The 19,747-nt window shown below is 66.4% G+C and overlaps 5 protein-coding genes across 6 annotated transcripts; 3 read left to right on the top strand and 2 right to left on the bottom strand.

Annotated features, from left to right (window-relative positions):
- Window positions 1-13: 13 nt before the first annotated feature.
- ANKRD13D (ankyrin repeat domain 13D) lies at window positions 14-5,982 on the top strand. Of its 2 annotated transcripts, none has more exons than XM_071428259.1 (15): window positions 14-201; window positions 1,101-1,236; window positions 1,317-1,441; window positions 1,978-2,023; window positions 2,106-2,249; window positions 2,702-2,891; window positions 3,016-3,082; window positions 3,154-3,235; window positions 3,511-3,572; window positions 3,664-3,779; window positions 3,937-4,094; window positions 4,177-4,323; window positions 4,486-4,649; window positions 4,727-4,806; window positions 5,142-5,982. In XM_071428259.1, the coding sequence occupies exons 1-15, from the start codon at window positions 112-114 to the stop codon at window positions 5,380-5,382; spliced, it is 1,848 nt and encodes a 615-aa protein (XP_071284360.1). In that variant the 5' UTR covers window positions 14-111; the 3' UTR covers window positions 5,383-5,982. The 2 variants fall into 2 exon arrangements, with proteins under 2 accessions (XP_071284360.1, XP_071284359.1); XM_071428258.1 differs by having other exon boundaries at window positions 3,649-3,779.
- Window positions 5,983-6,696: 714 nt separating this feature from the next.
- On the top strand, window positions 6,697-11,965 carry SSH3 (slingshot protein phosphatase 3). Its single transcript, XM_071428254.1, has 14 exons — window positions 6,697-6,762; window positions 7,728-7,765; window positions 7,888-8,053; window positions 8,653-8,771; window positions 8,834-8,905; window positions 8,996-9,061; window positions 9,435-9,623; window positions 9,745-9,838; window positions 9,922-10,050; window positions 10,128-10,174; window positions 10,255-10,401; window positions 10,836-11,036; window positions 11,249-11,498; window positions 11,577-11,965. The coding sequence occupies exons 1-14, from the start codon at window positions 6,712-6,714 to the stop codon at window positions 11,769-11,771; spliced, it is 1,764 nt and encodes a 587-aa protein (XP_071284355.1). The 5' UTR covers window positions 6,697-6,711; the 3' UTR covers window positions 11,772-11,965.
- Window positions 11,966-13,254: 1,289 nt separating this feature from the next.
- Window positions 13,255-14,544, bottom strand: POLD4 (DNA polymerase delta 4, accessory subunit). The gene is made up of 3 exons (XM_071428253.1): window positions 14,129-14,544; window positions 13,938-14,049; window positions 13,255-13,829 (listed from the first exon to the last, which is right to left on the bottom strand). Exons 1-3 carry the CDS (start codon window positions 14,367-14,369, stop codon window positions 13,805-13,807), a joined length of 378 nt encoding a protein of 125 aa, XP_071284354.1. The 5' UTR covers window positions 14,370-14,544; the 3' UTR covers window positions 13,255-13,804.
- A 601-nt stretch (window positions 14,545-15,145) lies between these two features.
- LOC139590723 (glycine N-acyltransferase-like protein 3) lies at window positions 15,146-17,284 on the bottom strand. The gene is made up of 5 exons (XM_071428440.1): window positions 17,207-17,284; window positions 16,719-16,826; window positions 16,504-16,624; window positions 15,793-15,913; window positions 15,146-15,721 (listed from the first exon to the last, which is right to left on the bottom strand). The coding sequence occupies exons 1-5, from the start codon at window positions 17,282-17,284 to the stop codon at window positions 15,301-15,303; spliced, it is 849 nt and encodes a 282-aa protein (XP_071284541.1). The 3' UTR covers window positions 15,146-15,300.
- A 379-nt stretch (window positions 17,285-17,663) lies between these two features.
- On the top strand, window positions 17,664-19,728 carry LOC139590722 (glycine-N-acyltransferase-like protein 3). Its single transcript, XM_071428439.1, has 5 exons — window positions 17,664-17,741; window positions 18,203-18,310; window positions 18,404-18,530; window positions 18,609-18,726; window positions 19,247-19,728. The coding sequence occupies exons 1-5, from the start codon at window positions 17,664-17,666 to the stop codon at window positions 19,647-19,649; spliced, it is 834 nt and encodes a 277-aa protein (XP_071284540.1). The 3' UTR covers window positions 19,650-19,728.
- Window positions 19,729-19,747: the final 19 nt, after the last annotated feature.

The raw sequence follows: 19,747 nt of genomic DNA, 5'->3' as shown, positions 1-19,747 counted from the left end.
GCCCCGCGCCGCCGCGCTGCGCCGCCGCCGCCCCCGCGCAGCCATTGCGGGCAGGCCCCGCGCTGCGGCCCGGTCCGTCCGCCCCGGCGGCCCCGGGGACATGGTGCCGGGATGGCCCGGCCCGCCGAGACCTTCCCGCTGCACCGGCTCGTCTGGCACAACCGGCACCAGGCGCTGGACAGCGCCCTGCGCGCGGGGACGGTGGGAACGGCGCCGGGAGCGGCACCGGGAGCGGCGCCGGGGAGCGGGCACCCCCCCACGCACCGGCACCGGCACCGGGAACGGGAACGGGCGGGAGGGGATGGGAGGGAGAACGGCGGGACCCGCAGCGCGGGGGTGGGGGGACTGGGAGCGCTGGGGAAAACCGGGAATGCTGTGCGCGGGGGGGGGAGGGGGGATGCTGGGAGGGCTGGAAGGACTGGGAGCACTGGGAGATACTGGGAACACTGCGGGGACGGGGACCCTTGAGGGACTGGGAGCCCTGGGATATACTGGGATCACTGTGGGGATGGGGACCCTTGAGGGTCTGGGAGCTCTGGGATATACTGGGATCACTGTGGGGATGGGGACCCTTGAGGGTCTGGGAGCCCTGGAGGGAGACTGGGAGCATTAGGGAAGGCTGGGTACACGGGGCACTGGGAGCACTGGGGAAAAGACTGGGAGCGTTGCAGAGGGACTGGAAGCACTAAGGGAGATGGGGCACATGGGATGGGAGAACTGGGAGCCCTGGGGAAACTGGAGGGAGGCTGGGAAAACTGGGAGCACGGGGAGCTGGTGGCGCTGGGTGGGGGGGACAGCGCTGGGAGCATCTGGGGGAACTGGGAGTGCTGGAGCAAGACTGGGAGTGGTGTGGGGACTGGGAGTACCAGGGAGACTGGGACTCAGGGGACTGGTGGCACTGGAAGAACTGGTGGCACTGGAAGGACTGGTGACACTGGGATAATAAGGGACTGTAGCACCAAAGGCCTGGAAGCAAATGGGAGCGCTGGGATGGGGTTGGGTGCACTGGGAGAAGGGGGAACAGGGAGCAGCAGGCCTGGGGAGCATGGGGGACACAGGGGTGGCACGGGGAGGGGACAATGACCCCAGCACCCTTCCAGCACGACGTGGAGCTGACAGACCCGCGTGGCCGCACGCCCCTGGAGCTGGCCGTGTCCCTGGGCCACCTGGAGTCGGTGCGGGTGCTGCTGCGGCACAACGCCAACGTGGGCCGGGAGAACGCCAATGGATGGACGGGTACAGGGACACCTCAGGGACTTGGGGACACCATCCAGGGGGGCGGGTGGCCTCCAGCTGATGGCACCCCATGTCCCCAGTGCTGCAGGAGGCGGTGAGCACGGGGGACCCCGAGATGGTGCAGCTGGTGCTCCAGTACCGTGACTACCAGCGGGCAACGCGGCGCCTGGCCGGCATCCCCGAGCTGCTCAGCAAACTGCGGCGGGTACAGCCCCCCAGAACTGCCCCCTGCAGCCCAGAGCCCCCCCAGGGACACCCACCAGCCACATCCCTTGGCTCAAGACTCCCCATCTCCAGTGACTCCAGCAGAGACCCGCCAAGTCTCCCCATGCCCTCCTGTCTCCTCCATGACCCCACTCTTTCCCCAGGGACACCCTGCCTATCCAACCCCACTTCCCCACATTGTCCTGATCCCCACCCAGAACCCCAATACGGATCCCCACCCCTGCTCTCCAGACTTCCCATATCCTCAGTGGTCTGAGAAGGGACCCCAAATTCTCCCCAGAAGCCCCCATTGACTCTCTTTTTCCCTGGGGACCCCCTGCTTATCCTTTTCCTCTGGGACTTGCTGCTTATCCTTCCCTGTGGACCTGCACTAATGGCCCCAGTCTCTCTGATCCCCACCCAAGACCCCAATAGGGACCCCCATCCCTTCTCCCCAGACTCCCCCCCTCTCCAGTGAACTTATCAGGGAGTCCCCAGCCCCTCCACATCCCCCACCGTTCTCCTCATCCCTTCCAGGCATCCGACTTCTACGTGGAGATGAAGTGGGAGTTCACGAGCTGGGGTGAGCGTGGCCGGGCTGGGCGGGGGAAGGGGGTCCCCAGGGGCCCCCCGGCCGCGGGGCTGACGGGTCCCTGTGCCCGCAGTGCCCCTGGTGTCCAAGGTGTGTCCCAGCGACGTGTACCGCGTGTGGAAGCGCGGCGAGAGCCTGCGGGTGGACACCACCCTGCTGGGCTTCGAGCACATGACGTGGCAGCGCGGCCGCCGCAGCTACATCTTCAAGGGGGAAGGTCAGCTCCAGCCCCCCGCGGCCCCTCTGTCACCCTGGGGAGCCCCCGGGCCCCCTGCACCCCAGTCTGGATTCCCTGGGGGCCCCCCAGTCTTTGTGGGGAGCCACAGACCCCCTGCAATATAAGTGCACCCCTGTAAAGACCCCAGATTCCCTACAGAGACCTCCCTGGAGATCCCCCAGACCCTCTGCACTATGAATACTCCCATAAGGACCTCCCAGATCCCCTCTAGAGACCACATGGGATTCCAGTTCCCCCCTCCCAAGGGGAACACCTCAGTTCTTTTACCAGGGGACCCCCAATTCCCCAGATCTCCCCCAGGAAACCTTTGTTCTCCCTGAGGGAACCACCTCAGCTCCCGCATTTACAAGGGACCCCCAATCCCTGCGGCCCCCCAGTGTCCCCCAGGGCATGGGGGGCTGGGTGCTGAGCCCTGCGGTGTCCCCACGCAGACGAGGGGGCCGTGGTGATGGAGGTGGACCACGACAAGCAGGTGGTGTACACGGAGACGCTGGCGCTGGCCCTGCACGAGCCCGAGCTGCTGCTGGCGGCCATGCAGCCCAGCGAGGAGCACGTGGCCGGCCGGCTCACCTCGCCCATCGTGTCCACACACCTGGACACCCGGAACATCGCCTTCGAGAGGTGGGGAGGGGAGGGGAAGGGAGGGGAGCTCTCAGCCAGCAGGGGCCGTGCGAGGGGGAAGTGCGGGCGAAGGGGAAGGAAGCGCTGGTGCAAGAGGGTGAGTGAGGCCTCTCCGCTCCCCCAGGAACAAGTCTGGGATCTGGGGCTGGCGCTCGGAGAAGATGGAGGTGGTCAGCGGCTACGAGGCCAAGGTGAGCATGGAGACAGGGGGGACGCTGAGGACAGCCTGGAGTGTGGCAGGCCTGACAGTGTCCCCACGCAGGTGTACAGTGCCAGCAACGTGGAGCTGGTCACCAAGACCAGGACGGAGCATCTCTCCGACCAGGACAAGTCACGCAGCAAAGGTGACAGCCCTGTCAGCCAATCAGGGGGCCTGTACACGGTGGGGACACGCCACCCTTCCTGGGTGGCATGGGTGTCAGGTGTGGGACACTGTGGGTGTGACACGTCAGGTGTGGGACACTCTGGGTGTGGGGTGTGACATGTCAGGTGTGGGAAACTGTGGGGATAATGTGACAGGCATGGGACAGTGTGCCACTCATGAGGGGTGTGACGGGTGACAGCCCTGGGAGTCCCTCCCACTGCCCACACCTCACCCTGCACCCCCCTCTTCCCCCAGGCTCCAAGACCCCCTTCCACTCCTTCTTGGGCATCGCGCAGCAGCACGGCACCCACAACGGGGTGAGTGGCCATGCCGGGGGTCCCTGGGGACACCGGGGCTCTCCAGGGGGGCTGAGTGGTGCTACTGTCCACCCAGGCACCTGTCCTGCAGGCTGCCAGCCCCACCAACCCCACGGCCATCACCCCCGAGGAGTACTTCGACCCTCACTTTGACCTGGAGACCCGCAACATCGGGCGCCCCATCGAGATGTCCAGCAAGGTGCAGAGGTGAGGCCACTGCCCCGGGGTCGGGCCATACTGGATGGTGACAGAGTCCTCGGGGCCATGCTGCTGTCTGTACCTCGAGGGTGTGGCCAGGGTGGTGGCACGGGGGTGGTGCTGGTGGCCCCAGCGGGTCCCTGTGCTCACGGTGGTGCCTGGGCAGGTTCAAGGCGACGCTGTGGCTGTGCGAGCAGCACCCGCTGTCGCTGGCGGAGCAGGTGACGCCCATCATCGACCTCATGGCCATCTCCAACGCCCACTTCGCCAAACTGCGCGACTTCATCACCCTCAAGCTGCCCCCTGGCTTCCCCGTCAAGATTGGTGAGAGGGAAAAACTTAATTTGGGGCGGGATTAACAGGGACAGGAGTTCACTGGGGCCTCAACTGGCGCCTGTACCCGCAGAGATCCCCCTGTTCCATGTGCTCAACGCCCGCATCACCTTCAGCAACCTGTGCGGGTGTGACCAGCCCCTGGGCTCCGTGCGGATCTGCGCCCCCCAGGAGCCCCCCGGCGCCCACCCCCCCGGCACCCAACCCTCAGGGCCCAGAGGTGAGGTTGAGGGGCCGGGGAGGGCTGGGATTCCATGGATACAGAACGGGGTGGGCGTGGGGTGTCAGGGGATGCTGTGGGGTGCTGTGGGGCACCATGAGGTGCCGTGGGGTGCCACGGGGACAGCCGTGGGCGGTGCTGATGGCTGGCCGTGCGCGGCAGCGTGGCCGTTCCCGTGCGAGGTGGAGGCGGGCGTGTTCGAGGTGCCGGCGGGGTACACGGTGCTGGGCGCGGGGCGCAGCGAGCCCCTGCGCGACGAGGACGATGACCTGCTGCAGTTCGCCATCCAGCAGAGCCTGCTGGACGCCGGCACCGAGACCGACCAGGTGCGCCCACGCCCCCTTCCCTGGACACGCCCCACGTGCACCTGGGCACGCCCTTAACACGTGGCCACACCCCACAGGTGACCATCTGGGAGGCGCTGACCAACACCCGCCCTGGCGCGGAGCCGCCGCCCTACGATGAGGACCTGCAGCTGGAAAGGTGAGGTTCCATCTGTGGGGGCGTGGCCTGGGGCGCCACACCCACCTCACCTGGGCGGGGCCGAGCTGGGAGGGGCAGGGGTTAAAGGTGTCAGGGCGTGGTCAGGGGAGGGGCTGAAAGGGTGTGGTCATAATGGGCGTGGCTAACCGCAGGTGTGGGTGTGGCTAGCAGCTGGGTGGGGCATGTGGGGAGGAGCATGGCTCCCCAGGCCATTTATGGGCTGTGAAGGAGGTGTGGCCTCCAGGGGTGGGGCACAGGTGTGCCAGAGGGGGTGTGGCCCCCATGCCACGGCTGTGGCTCCCATGCCACCACCCCCGCTGCTGTCCCCTGCGCAGGGCGCTGCAGGAGAGCATGCTGCTCCAGGCCGGGCCCAGCGCTGAGCCCCCGGCCGCCGGGAGCCCCCCGGGAGCGGGCGGCGGGAGCCCCCCAGGCCCCCCCGGGTACGGCAGCTTCGCGGAGCAGCTGCGCCTGGCCATGGCGCTGTCGGAGCGGGAGCAGGAGGAGCGGGAGCGGCGGCGGCGCGAGGAGGACGAGGAGCTGCAGCGCATCCTGCGCCTCTCCCTCACCGAGAAGTAGCGCCCGGCCCCGGGCGCTCCGCGCCGGCACAGGGACGTCCCACGCAGGGACCGGGGTGTCCCATGTGGGGTCAGCCCACGCACGGACGCAGATGTCCCACGTGGGGACACCCCTTGCAGGGATAGGGACACCCCGGTGCGGGCGCTGTCCCACACCAGGATGGCCCAGGGCGGGCACAGCCCTGCCTGAGGAGCAGCCGGTGCTGGGATGGCCCCCCCCGTGATGGGGACCCCCCTGATGTGGGTACAGCCCCCAACAGGGGATTTGATCCAGGGATCCTCCTACCCCCGGGACCCCCAATCCAGGGCTCTTCTCCCGCCAGGCTCAAACCTCAGCCCAGGGACCCTCACCTGGGGACACCCCTGTGCCCAGAGCCCTCCCTAGGGAACCCCCTCCTCTTTGGTGTTGTACTGTGACCCATGGGGGGCAGGACGGATCCGGGGGTCCCCATGGGATGCAGGTGACTCCTATTTTAAGGCACTGCAGTGTGGGGGGGGACTGCTGGGGGAGCCCAAGGCCTCGTCCTTTGGGGCAGTGGGGGGCAGGGGGGCCCCGAATGTCTGTACATATACATATACATATATTATATATATATATACACACGTGTGTCCGTGCCTGGGGCGTGATGGGTGGCGTGTCCCAGGGTGGGGCCTGGGAGAAGGGATGGATCCTGCAGCTAGGGTGGGGCTCAGGTGATGGGGCTCATCCAGTGAGCGTGTGGGTGGCACTAGTGGGCTGCTCCTCCTCAGCTCCCCCCAGTCTGGCCCTGTGCCCCCATTCCTGGCCCAGGGATTGGTTTATTTTGTTTATATTACATGGGAAAAGACCCCTGCCCAGGGAGGGGGGCTTGGCTGGGGACCCATGGGGTCACAAGGGGTTCCTTGGGTGTGAGCTGCCGGGGACACTTGGGGCATTCCCACAGGCTGAAACCTGGGATGTCCCCGGTGCTGGGATCCCTCGGGGGATCCACAGTTTCTGGGGATCTGGGGAAGGCATCACGCGTTCTGGGACACTGGGGGAGGGTCCCAAGAGCCAGGGACCCTCGGATGGTTCCCACTTTCGGAGGATCCGGGGGTGTCTCAAGAGCTGGAGTGTCAGTCCCGCCTTGTCCGCACGGATGTGGGGCCCGGGGGGGCTCCGGGGCACCGGGGAGGTGCCGCTCTGAGGGACGGCGCTCCGGGGGTCCCGGCCGCGGCGTTCCCGTGGCGGGGAGAGCCGAGCCACGCCGGGACGTGCCCGGGGCCGTGCCCGCTCCCGCTCCCGTTCTCGTTCCCGTCCGGGCGGGGCAGCGGCGGCGCTTCCTGGTGCGGGGGGGCGGCGCGGCGGGGCATGGCGCTGGTGACGGTGCGGCGGGCGGGGGGCTCCGCCGGGGGCCCCGCGGTGAGTGCGGCACCGGCCCGGGCCGGGACGGCGCATCCCGGCAGGGACGGGCGGGGGGTCCCGGTGCGACCCGGGAGGTGCCGGTGCGGGCTGGCACGGGGGCTCCCGGGGGAGTGCGGGCTGTCCCCGAGCCGCGGGGGCCCCGGTGCGGGGGCACGGAGCGGGCCGGGGCGTCCCGGAGGTGCTACGGGTCCCAGTGCCCTGGGGAAACGGGCCGGTTCGGGGATCCCGGTGCCCTGGGGAAATGAGCCGGTTCGGGGATCCCGGTGTCCTGGGGAAATGGGCCGGTCCGGGGGATCCCAGTGCTTTGTCGGAGCCCCGGGGTTTCCCGGTGCTCCGGAAGGTCCCGGTGCGGAAGGTGCCGCTGTCCCGGGGGTGCCAGCGCGGGGCCGGACGGGTGAAGGTTGCTCCGGTCGTTCCCGGTGCGGGGTCATCCCAGGCGCTTCCGATGGGACTTTGCTGGGAGTTTACTGGGAGCGGAGCTGCCCCCAGCACGCGTTGGAGTTTCCTGTACTCCCGGCTGGGGTTTTCCCACAGCTAAGGGAGGAATATGGAGTGTGGATGGGGGTGTTTTGTCCCAAGCTGCTCCCACTCACTTTGCCACCTCTCCCAGTCCCGTCGCTGTCCCGGTGCCCCCTAGTGCCTCCCCCAGTGACCACTGGGCCTTTCTGGGGGCTCATCCCAGGCCGCCCCTTCCAGCGCTTTCACCCAGCCAGGGATGGGGGGCACAGGGACGAGACACCCCCCCGCCATCCCGAGGGGGTCCCCAGGGATCCATCTCCACAGTGGGACCCCCAAAGGGTCCCTATGCCCCCGCCGGGGCCCACACTATTTGGTGGGGGCAGAAGTGGGTTTAGGGGGTCACTGGACTGTGGTGTCCCTGCTGGTGGGGGCTTGTGGGACCCCCGAGCCTGCTCCATGCCCTGGGGTCACATTTCCCCCAGGAACTGCCTCCCAATTTGCAGGAGGAAGATGCTCCCAGACGCGGCCAGCTGCAGCGACGGTGAGAGGGGGCTCCGAAACCTCGGCGTGGGGAACACTGGGGTGGGCTGGGGACACAGTTCCCCCCCCTTGGGGGAGCACTCTGGGGGTGCCCTGCGTGCTCAGGTCCCTCCTGCCCCCCAGGCAGAGCTTCGTTGTGGTCAAGGGGGCTGCACGGCTCCTGCCTGCTGAGGAGCCCCCCCCGGCCGAGCCCCCCCCGGCCGAGCCCCCCTGCCAGGCCCCGGGACAGCAGGAGCGGCACCTGCACCTCATGATGCAGCTGCTGCGCCCCCAGGACGCCATCCGGCTGGTAGGACACGGATCCACCCCTCCAGGAACACGGGGATGGCATGGGGACAGGGAAAGAGATGGATGGGGTCAGGAGTGGGGACAGGATGGGGACAGGGAAAGAGATGGATGGGGTCAGGAGTGGGGATGGGATGGGGACAGGGAAAGAGATGGATGGGGTCAGGAGCAGGGATGGGGATGGGGACAGGGAAAGAGATGGATGGGGTCAGGAGTGGGGATGGGATGGGGACAGGGAAAGAGATGGATGGGGTCAGGAGCAGGGATGGGGATGGGGACAGGGAAAGAGATGGATGGGGTCAGGAGCAGGGACAGGATGGGATATGGATGGGGACATGACAGGGAGAAAAAGTTGACTGGATGGGACAGGCTGGGCTGGGGATGGGGATGGGGATGGGGATGGAATGAAGGTGGCGACAGGATGGGGATGGAAGCAGTAACATCGAGGAAGGGTAGGGGAATGTGATAGGGACTGGATAGGATGGGAATGGGGATGGAATGGGAAGTGATGAGGAGGGGACATGGCCCAGCGCGATGCTCCTCCCCGGTCACTGGGAGCCCTGGGAAGGGGCAGATCCCCCGGGATTCCCGCCGTTCCGGCAGGCGGTGCGGCTGGAGTCGGCGCGGCCGCGGCGGGTGCGGTACCTGCTGCTGGTGCGGCCGGAGGAGGCGGGAGCCGAGGCGGAGACGGCGCTGCTGGGAGTGGATTTCGCCCACGAGGGGTGAGCGGGGTGCGGGGGGGCCCGGGGAGGCGTCGGCACCCCCTGACCCCTGCTTGCCCCAGGGCCAGCCGCTGCACCCTGGGCATGGTGCTGCCCCTCTGGAGCGACACCCAGGTGTTCCTCGACGGCGACGGGTAAGGGCGGGAACGGAATTTTGGGACAGGGAGGGGCCTAGAGGGGTCAAGGTGCCCACCCTGACGCACGTGTGTCCCCCTGATGCCCAGGGGGTTCAGTGTGACATCGGGGGGAGAGACACGCATCTTCAAGCCCATCTCTGTGCAGACCATGTGGTGAGCAAGGCCTGGGCGTGACCACGGGGGGCGTGGGGACCACCCTGGGCACAGGGGGGGTGTGGGTGGCATGGGGAGCACCAGGGGGGTGGGCACCACCATGGGGACACGGGCACTGCCAGGGGCACAGGGGATCTCAGCTGCGCAACAGGCATGGGGGATGTGGCACCGCTGGGGACACGAGGGGTGCCATCACCATCCTGGGCACAGGGGATTTGGGTATCACCACGGGCACCCCCACGGGCACGGCGAAGGAGCTGGGGAGGGCTTGGGTGGCACCCACACGCCGGGGACGGCCAGCGAGGGGCACAGAGCAGCGGGGGCGGCGCCGGGGTGGCGGTGGCAGCGCAGGGTGGCAGGTGCTGTGCGGCAGGGCCGCGCTGCAGGAGCTGCACCGCGCCTGCGAGGACGCGGCCCGCGGCGGGCACATCCCCGGCGGCCCCGCGCTGGCCTGGGCCCGCGGCTACGCGGCGGCGCTGGGCTCCGAGCAGAGCTGCCTCAACGAGTGGCTGGCCATGGCCGACCTGGAGTCCGTGCGCCCCGCCTCGCCCACGCCCCTCCGGTAAGCTCCCCGCCACGGCCCCGCCACACCCCGCGGCCCGCCGGCCAATCGCTGCCGCGCCTGGCAGGGCGTGGCCGGGGTGGGGCAGGGGACAGCGGTGACACGGCGGTGCTGGTGGCAGGCCGGCCGTGCCGGAGCTGTCGGAGCAGGCGGTGCGGGCGCTGCTGCGGGAGGTGATGGCCGCCGCCGACCTGGAGAACGTCACCTCCAAGGAGGTGGGTGGCACTGGGGTGGCAGCAGGGTGTCCTGGGGACAGGGAGGGCTGGCAGGGCCATCCCTCACCCGGCGTGGCGCCCAGGTGCGGGAGGAGCTGGAGCGGCGCACGGGGCACAGCCTGGCCGAGCACAAGGACTTCATTGACAACGAGATGCTGCTGGTGCTGGCGCAGATGGATCGGCCTTCCCGCGTCTTCCCGCACCTCTTCCTGGTGGGCAGCGGGCATGGCGGGCACGGCGGGCGGGACGGGTGGCAGTGTCCCTTCCCCTCACCGCTGTCACCATGCAGGGTTCCGAGTGGAACGCAGCCAACCTGGAGGAGCTGCAGCAGAATAGGTGAGCACGGCGTGGCACCGCCATGGGGTGGCCTGGGGCCACCACGGGCCGCCCCTGGGGTGTCACTCGTGTCCCCACAGGGTCACCCACATCCTGAACGTGGCACGGGAGATTGACAACTTCTTCCCGGCGCTGTTCACGTACATGAACGTGCGGGTGTACGACGAGGAGGCGGCTGAGCTCCTGCCCCACTGGAATGACACCTTCCTCTTCCTCTCCCGCGTCCGGTCAGTGGGCACCAGGAGTGACACCATGGGGGACACCGGGGACACAGGGGCTGGAGGTGGGGCGGGGAAGAGGGGGACATGGGGAGAGGTCTTGATGACTGAGGTGCTGGGACATGGGATCCTGGGGAGCAGTGAGGTGGCTGGGGACACGGGGAGCTCTGGGGACACTGGGATGGCTGGGGACACAGAGAACTCTGGGGACACTGGGACGGCTGGAGGATGCTGGGAGCTCTGGGGACATTGGGATGGCTGGAAGATGCTGGGAGCCCTGGGGATCCTGGGATGGCTGGAGAATCCTGGGAGCTCTGTGGACACTGGGATGGCTGGGGACACTGGGAGCTCTGGGGATCCTGGACATCTCGGGGACACTGGGAGCCCCGCGGACACGGTGTCCCCGAGTGCCGGTGCCGTGGTGCCAGCAGCGGGTGCCGCAGGGCGGCGGGAGGCCGGGCGCTGGTGCACTGCCGCATGGGGCTGAGCCGCTCGGCCGCCACGGTGCTGGCCTACGCCATGAAGGAGTTCGGGTGGCCCCTGGAGCGGGCGCTGCGGCACGTCCGGCACTGCCGGCCCGGCGTCCTGCCCAACCCTGGCTTCATGCGCCAGCTCGACTTCTACCAGGGCATCCTGAGCGCCAGGTGCGTGGGGACACATGGGTGGGGACAGCTGGGTGGGGTCTGTTGTGACCACACCCCTCTGTGTGGGTGGGCGGGGCTGCAGTGGCCGTGCCCTACCTGGAAAGGTGTGGGAAATTTTGTGGGGGAGGAGCCCGTGGGAGCCCCACCCTGCCGAGGGGGTGTGGCTCCCAGCAGGGGGAGTGGCCTGATGCTGATTGACAGCTCTGTGGCAGCCGGCACAGCAGCCTGTGGGAGCCACGGGCGCACCCCGAGGAGGACACCGCGAGGGAGGACACGAGTGGCCTGTCCCCACTGTCCTCCCCACTGGCGTCCCCACAGCCCTCCGAGGAGGAGGCAGCTGGAGCGGGGCTGCTGGGGGCCTCCCGGCGCCCCCGCATCTCCCTGTGCTCTGTCATGCGGAGCATCAGCCTGCTGGAGCCCCCCGAGCCCCTCGAGCTGCTGGGGGAGCCCCTGGCCGGGGAGGTGAGCGGGGTCAGGGCGGGAGGGGGGTCCAGCTGTGGGGTGACAGCAGCATGGCATGACCCCACTGTCCCCTGTCAGGTGTTTGAGGCCACGCAGGAAGCAGAGGGTCCCTCCCCGAGGTCACGACCCTCGTCCCGCCCGCGCCGCGTGGTGCGCCAGGCCAGCATGGATGGTGACCCCGCCCCGTTTTGCGACCACACCCATAGTGATGACCACACCCAGGGCCACACCCATGCACCTGGCCACGCCCACACGGATGAACCCGCGCCTTAATTTGGGGGGCATGGGTCAGCACCTTCTCACTGCCATAGCAACAAGGGGTGGGCGTGGCCTACGTATGTGGGCGCGACCAGCGAGCCGGCACGCCCACGCCCTGCCCGCACCCCGGGGCTGGGACGTGCTTCTGCCCCAGCCCCACACAAACACCGACACTGCTCCTGCACTGGCAATAAAGTGTGGAAATGGCAGCCCCTGGTGGTTTTGTGACCCTGAGCACCTGGAGAGTGGGCTGCTGCCAGTAGGGACCGGAGTGAACGCTCTGGAGACACCGGGCGGGCACAGGGACCCAGAGGCGCCATTTTGTGCGGCACGGGGGAACTACAACTCCCGGCGGCCTTTGCGCGAGAAGCACACCTTCCGGGTTGCCATGGCAACGGCCGCGGCCTAGGCCTGGGCTGGAAGCGGGACCGGGGAACTGAGGCACACAGAGAGCCCGCAGCTCGCTGTGGCCATGGTAGAGGGGAAAGCCAGGTGCTCCCCCCGCCACCCTGTGAGATGGTGTCAGCCCCCTCCCACCATGGTGTCCCTTCATGTTGTTACCCCTGGCCCACAGGACACTTTCCACTATTCCAGGTTACTTCAAGCCCCATCCAAACAGGCCTTGAACACTTCCAAGGCTGGGGCAGCCACAGCTTCTCTGGGCAATCTCTGCCATGGCATCACCACCCTCACAGGGAGGAATTTCTTCCCAAAATCCCACCTAAACCCACCCTCCCAGGGAAGGAGTTTCCTGACTGGAAACTGCCCCTGAGGCTGCTGCTGTCCATCTCCATCTCCCAGGGCTGTTCTTGCAGCTGGAGCCATCCCAGACACTTCCCCCTTTCCTGGGACACCCACCAGGTTGGGACTGACCCTCTGCCAAGGAAGGAGAGTGGGAATCTCCCTCCTTCTTCCCACCAGGAGGGCACAGCCCTGGGTTGGCTGGGTGAGAATGCTTATTTTGGGGGTCCACCTAAACACCTCCATCCTGTGCCTTCCAGAGGAATTATGTCCCCGTAGAAGATATCCAAGGGACTGCAGCTCCTACAGCAGGACCAGATCCAGCTGGAAAATGCGATCCAGAGGGTCAGGAGCTGCAGTGCGAGTGGGATGCGAGTTGTGGGTGGCCCCCCCACCCATCCCACCCCATCCCACTTTATCCCACCTTATCCCACTTAATCCCACCTTATCCCAAATTACTGCTGGTTCCAATGCTCCATTGCAGCCAAAACTCTACCTCTACACTAATTCATAATCAGTATTCTGTGAGGATAGCTAGAAAAATTTAAAAATACTAATTAGCAGCATAAAAAAATTTAGCTAAAAATTGAAAAGACATCACTACTAAGATAAAAAACTATCTATAAAAGTCCACCATGTAAACATCCATATCCCCAAAATTAAAGCTGATAAAAAGCACCAAAACAATCAACAAAAAATAAGTAAATATATTCTAGTGGGTGCAGTAGCATTTAATCAACACTAGACCCACCACAGATAGAAACAATTTATTTTATTGATGAAACAACAGAAGGAGCTGGTGAATTAAGTCATCAATAACCTGAATAATTAACAGACACATCCTGTTATTTATGATTCTGCACACACAGCAAAGCTGCTAATTAGGGCTATTAAACATATGAATCCCACAGGAACTGTCCCTCTTCCCACCCCACTGCAGGACATCCCCACCATCCACAGCCCCCTGAGCTCACTTTCACCTGATTTTATACCTCATTCTTCATTTTTTCACCCCATTCCTGGGGGAAAAAATCCCACCTCCCTTTCTCCACCCAAGAACACATTTTTCTCCCTGGGTCCCAGTTGGGTGACATTAAACTGTGAGATGGACACCCCACCTGGCTTTTTTTTGGGGGGATGCAACTTCCTGCCCTCCTCCTGCACCCCAAGGTGCACCCCACCCCGTGGCCCCCAGACAGCACACAGCACCCCTTCCTTCGCTCACACCAGCTTTAATGCACCCGGTGTCCCTGCAATAGGGTCTGGGGGTGTCAGGAATGGTTCCCCTGCTCCCTCGGCGCGGCCGCTTACAGCTCGTACTCGTGCCACAGGCTGTGGGGACACAGCGGGGTCAGCGGGAAGGAAGGGCGGGGAAGGATGCCCTGTGCCCCCCATGCCACCCCATGCCACCCCATCCCATCCCATCCCACCCCATCCCACCTGTAGGTGACATCGGGGTTATCGCGGTGCTCCAGGAGGGCGTCACGGATGGGGCCGGGGGGGCTCAGCCCCAGCTCTTGTGCTCGCTCCCAGCGCTGCAGGCGGGTGATCCCTGCGGGATAGCGGGGGCTCAGCGGGGCCGGGGGGAGCCCAGGACCACCGGGGGAACCGGCGGAACCGGGGGTGCTCACCGCTGCAGGGTCCGTACTCCCAGGAGAGGTCGAAGCGCCGCAACATCTCCATGAGCGCCGGGTCCGGGGGGGGCTGCGAGGGGGCGCGGGGGCATTCCCGCACCTTCAGCTGCGCCTTGTCCTTGTCCTTATTCTTGTCCTTCCTGTCCTTGAGCCTGCCCGGGGGCCGCCCCGGGCCCCGCCGCCGCCGCGGGAAGGAGTCGGTGATGCGCCGGGGCTGCTCCATGGCCCTGCGCGACATGGAGCTGGCAGGGCCCCGCCACTACCGGGAACCGGGCGGGACCCGCCAGTCCCGGGAACCAGCGGCAGGGACCCGCCCCTGGCCACGGCCGGGCGGAAGCGGCGGGGCCGGGCTGGGGAACCGGCCATGGGCACCCTCGGCCGCTGCCACCTTCGGCCACTGCCACCCTCGCGGTGGCCCCGGTCCCCCGCCCCGCTCGGCACCCCCCGGCTGTCACCAGGTGCTGTCACCTCCCCATGGTGTCCCTGTCAGCAGCCGCACTGTCACCCCCGCGGCAGTTCTGTCACCCCGAGGGCACTGTCACCTCCATCCCAGTGCTCCCTATTCCCCTGGCAATGTCACCCGTGTCAGTGACTGTCACCCCAGGCAATGCCACCTCCCATTTGTGCCCACTACGCTCTGGCATTGTCACCCCTGTGACTGTCCCTATCACCTCAGGCACTGTCACCCCTGTGGTTTCTCCCTGTCAGCCTGGACATTGTCACTCCCATCCCAGCATTCCACCCTGGACACTGTCACCTCCCTGTCTGTCCCCATCAACCCCCCAAACCATGACTCACGCTGTGAAGTGAATGTCACTGTGTGCCCTGTCCCACTCTGTCCTGTGTGTCACTGTTTGTCCCCCCAGTGCCTGCCTGTCTCACCCCCAGCTGTGGTGACACCGCTCTGGTTCAGGGGGTAACACCGCAGGTGCCACCAGTGGAGATTTGCCTGTGGCTTTCAGCCCTCCCTTGGGGAACTGAGAATAACTGAGATGCGCACCCTGGAACGGGGTGACTCCCAGGGGACCCCGCCGTGTGCCTCAGCGGTGACACGTGAGCCACCAAGCTGTGTCACCGCTGTAACCGTCAGTGCTGGGGGGACACAAAACCCACAAAACTCCACACCGCTGTTTAATTTGATGTCAGCACGAAGAGGGGACAGCGGGGCCTCAGGGCCCGTCCCTGTCCAGGCCAGGATTGTGCAGGATGTAGCGGCAGACCCCAGGCAGGCGCCGGTTCCCCAGCATCTCCTGCAGCTGCTGCATGGGCCGGTTGCCCAGTGCCGTGTGCCCAAAGGTGGGGAACCCGCGGGCGTGTGCCCGCTGCGCCGCCACCGTCAGGGCCACCTGCATGTGCCCGTGCCGCCGGTGCTCGGGCAGGGTGTAGCTGTGGGTGCCCGTCCCGAAATGATCCGTCAGCACCCAGGCCAGGGGCTGCCCGCTGCCATCCTGCAGGCACACTTGCGGGAAGCGCCCCAAGATCTCAGCCAGGAAGCGCCGGCTGCGGGCGTTGCCCCCGTAGGGCCAGGTGTCGTTGAGCAGGTCCACGTGCGAGGGGCTCAGGGAGCCCACGCGCACCCCGGGGGCTGGCCTGGGCGAGGCAGGGGTCAGTGGGGGGCTCGGGGGTGTCCCCGTGTGGGAACGAGGGTGGGGGGCTCTCACCGGGGCTCCGGCATGGTGCTGGGGTCAGGGTGCCAGTAGGAGTAGTACTCGACAATGTCCAGCTCCACACCCTTCTTCCCTGCCAGGTCCTGGGACACTGTGGCCAGCCCATCCTGCAGCCCTGGGGATGGGGGTGTCAGGGGGTCCTGTTCCCCTATACACCACCATCCCTGTCCCCAGCTCCCCTGTGACCCCAGTGTCCTCCTCAGTGTCCCCAGGGGGCTACGTGGAACCCCGGTCTCTATTCCCAGCACCCAAATCCCTGCTTCCAGTGTGCCCAGTGCCCCAATCCCGCCCCCATCATCCCCAACTCCAACCCCAGTACTCCCAGTGTCCCCAAGGACCCACAAATCCAGCTGCAATGTTTCCCAGTGCCCCCAGCATGCCCAAGTCCAGCCCCAGTACTCCCCACAGAACCCTGTTTCCAGGGTACCCAGCAGAGCAATTCCCTGCTGCTGCCCAGCACCCCCAAATCCCTCCCCAGCACTTCCCACTGGTATCACCCACCAAACCCCACACCAGCACACCAAATCAAACCTCCAGTGCTCCCCAGCACCCAAACACCCATCCCCAGCATCCCCCAGCACTCCCAATCCCCTCCACCAGTACCTCCCAGCTCCTCCCTGCCTCCACCAGCTCTCCCCGGTGTCCCACACTCCCAGATCATGCCCAGCCCCTCCCCAGCACGCCCCCAGGATGTCCCCATGCCACCGATGAGGGTGAAGGCAGCGTCCCAGCGCAGGCAGCCGGGGGTCTCCAGCAGCGCCCGGTACGCCCCCAGGTCCCGGTAGAACGCTGCCTGCGTGTTCCAGTAGCCATCGTTGGCCGGCACCTGGGGGCACCCACGGCTGCTCTGAGCACGCCTGGCACGTGCCAGGGCGCCGTGTCACCCCCCTCCTGCAGTGCCCCGTGTCCCCACTGGCCACCTCTCCGCTGGGCCGGGCCAGCACGGCCCCAAATTCGGGCCACTTGTCCACCAGCACCTCGAACTGGCCAGGGTTGCCCCGGTTGATGTTCAGCACTGCCCCGAAGACCTTGGAGGAAAAGGGGGTCAGCCATGAGGGACAAGGAGGGGACAGATGGGGGTCAGGGATGGGGGCTTGATATGGGGGCAGATGTGGGGTCAGAGCTGAGGGGAGGGGGGCAGGTGTGGGGAACAGGGCAGCAAAAAGGGTCCCTAATGACACCGGGGTCCCCATCACCAGCAGGGCAAAGGGCAGGGGTGGTATTGGGGTCCCCCTCACAGCAAGGGGGATATTGGGGTCCCCATCACAGCAACAGATGAGTGACACTGGTGTCCCAGTCATGGCACAGTGCATGGGTGACAGCAGGGTCCCTGTGACTGGCAGGGTGGGGGTGGCATTGGGGTCCCCATTGTGGCACAGGGCAGGGGTGACAGTGGGGTCCCCGTCACCGGCAGGGCGATGGGTAGGCTCTTCCTCAGGATCCCCTCCAGTTGCTGCAGATGGGCAGAGCACGTCAAGATCTTCATTGTCCTGCTGAGAGACCCTCAGTAACAGGGGGACAGGGCCACCAGGCATGGCCCCTGTCCCCATCCCTTTCCCCACGGTCCCCATCTCCTCCAGCACTCACCCTGCAACAGTCCTGAGTCTGTGGGTTCCGGGGGGCCGTGGAGTGGGAGTCTGGAGACTGTGTGGCACTTAGTGACAATGATTACCACAGCTGTCACGGGCCAGCGAGTGCCCCCTGCCTTGGGGGGCAGCGGGCAGGGTCCATCCTGCTGAACACTGGGCACTGGGCCAGCCCTGTGGCCACCTGAGGACGGGTGCCCGGCTGGGACACTCTGGGACATTGCCCCAGTGCCACCAGCTCCCCACGGATCCTCGGTGTCCCCCCACGGTCACGAAGCCATGCTGATCCTGAGGTGCCCAGCCCAGCTGCAGCTCCTGGAGGAGACCCTGCGGAAGAGCCTGCCCACCACCCTGCCGGTGACAGCCACCCCGAGGATCCCTGTCCCGTCTGCCCTGTCCTGCTGGTGACAGTGTCCCTGGGGAGCCCTCTGTCCCTCTGTCCCTCTGTCCCTCCCTCCCTCCCTCCCTCTCTGCTGGCAGTGAGGACCCTGGGGACTCCTTTGTCCCCTCACCCTTGTCCTGTCAGTGCTGCTGATTCCCGGGACACCCCTGTCCCTGTCCCTGTCCCTGTCCCTGTTCCTGTCCCTGTCTCCTCTCCCCTGCCTTGCCAATGATGAGGACCCTGGGACCCCTCTGCCTCCCCACTTACCCTGCTGGTGACAAGGACCCTCTGTCCCCTCTCCCATGCCCTGCTGCAGACAGAGACCCTGGGGTCTCTACCGGTCCCTCTTCCCTGCTGGTGAGGGGACCAGGGGGACTCTGGGCACCCCTCTGTCCCCTCTGCCTTCTCTTACAGGTGACAATGACCTTCTGTGCAGGTCCTGGGGACTGTGATGACGGTGGCCAGGGGGAACCCAGTCTGCCACGAGGTGCTGGTGGACTCCTGGCCCAATTTCAGCATTGTCCTGACCCGCCTGTGCCCAGAGGTGCTGCCCCGGGTGCTGCCCCCTGCAGCAGCACCCCCACACCCCAGGGGCCTGGGAACTGGGGTGCCACCCTCAGCTCCATGTCCTTCCCAGGAGCACAGGGACCCCAGGGACCACTACACCAACCAGCTGGCCGTGTTCTACAGGGACAAGGGAGCCCTGCAGGCACTGCTGGAGGGCACTGAGGCAGTCACCGGGGAAAGAGCCTTCCAGATTCTGGGTAAGGATAGCACTGGGAGGACACAGGGCTCCTCTACCCTCCATCTGGGTCCCCTGTCTGGCTGACAGGGTGTCCCAGGGATGCAGGACGGGCTGGACCAGGCCGTGCAGGAGGTGGCCAGTGCCAGGGGGCTGAAGGTGGAGACGATCCAGTACCGGGCCCTGATGAGCCCCGAGCCCCCCCAGCCCCGCAGGCAGTGAGTGAGGGGCACAGGGGGACAGGGGACACTGGGGGGACATGGGACACTGGGGGCACATGGGACACTGGGGGCACATGGGCACTGAGAGATCAGTCACATCCCTGGGTGGCACATGGAGACCTGTCACGCTTCTGGGTAGCACAGGGGCGTCATAGTCACCTCCCTTGGTGGCACAGCAGTCCCCAAGCACATCCCTGACAGGCACAGGGAGACATGAGTGGGATCACTGAGAACACCCCTGGGTGTCGTGGGGGTCCCCAATCCCATTCCTAGGTAGGATGAGCGTCACAGATTCCATCCCTGGGTGGCACAGAGGTTTCCAATCCCACTCCTGGGTGGTATAAGGGTCCCATATTCCATCCCTGGGTGGCACAGAGGTTCCCAGTCCCATCCCTATGGGAAACGAGGCTCTCATATTCCATCCCTGGATGGCACAGGGGTTCCCAGTCCCACCCCATCAGCCATCCCGGCTGGAACCAGGGTTCAGCATTCCCCCCTCTGCCGTGCCCTGTTGCAGGATGCCCCCGGGCCTGCGCCTGGCGCCCGTGTCCCCATCCCACATCGCTCTGCTCAACGCCACGTGGGCTCTGGGGGGCAATGCCCGCAGCCGGGCGTTCCTGCTGGGGCTGCTGCGGGCGCTGCCCTCCGCCTGCCTGCTGGGCCCGCGGGGCCGCCCGGTGTCCTGGAGCCTGCTGGACGGGCAGGGCTGCCTGCGCCACGGCTACACGGTGCCCGCCTGGCGCGGCCGCGGCCTCACCGGGCTCCTGCTGGCCGCGCTGGGCCGGGAGCTGCACGCCCGCCGCTTCCCCATCTACTGCGCCGTGCTGCCCCACAACACGGCCTCGCTGCACGCCCTGCAAGCCATCGGCTTCGTGCCGCAGCCCGGAACATTCCACATGATCCTGGGCACCCTCAAGTAGTGCCCAGGGAGGGGGTGCCATGGCAGGGGGTGTGCCTGTCCTCGGGGTGGGGTTACCTGGATCCCCACCCTCTGAGAGAGGGGAACACCTCAATCCCC

This window comes from Agelaius tricolor, unplaced genomic scaffold (genome assembly GCF_023055355.1).
Source record: "Agelaius tricolor isolate 1412-34295 unplaced genomic scaffold, bAgeTri1.0.p SCAF_5, whole genome shotgun sequence".
Classification (NCBI taxonomy): Eukaryota; Metazoa; Chordata; class Aves; order Passeriformes; family Icteridae; genus Agelaius; species Agelaius tricolor.
Note: the sequence above shows the minus strand (reverse complement) of the source record. Positions and strands in the feature narration are given on the sequence as shown.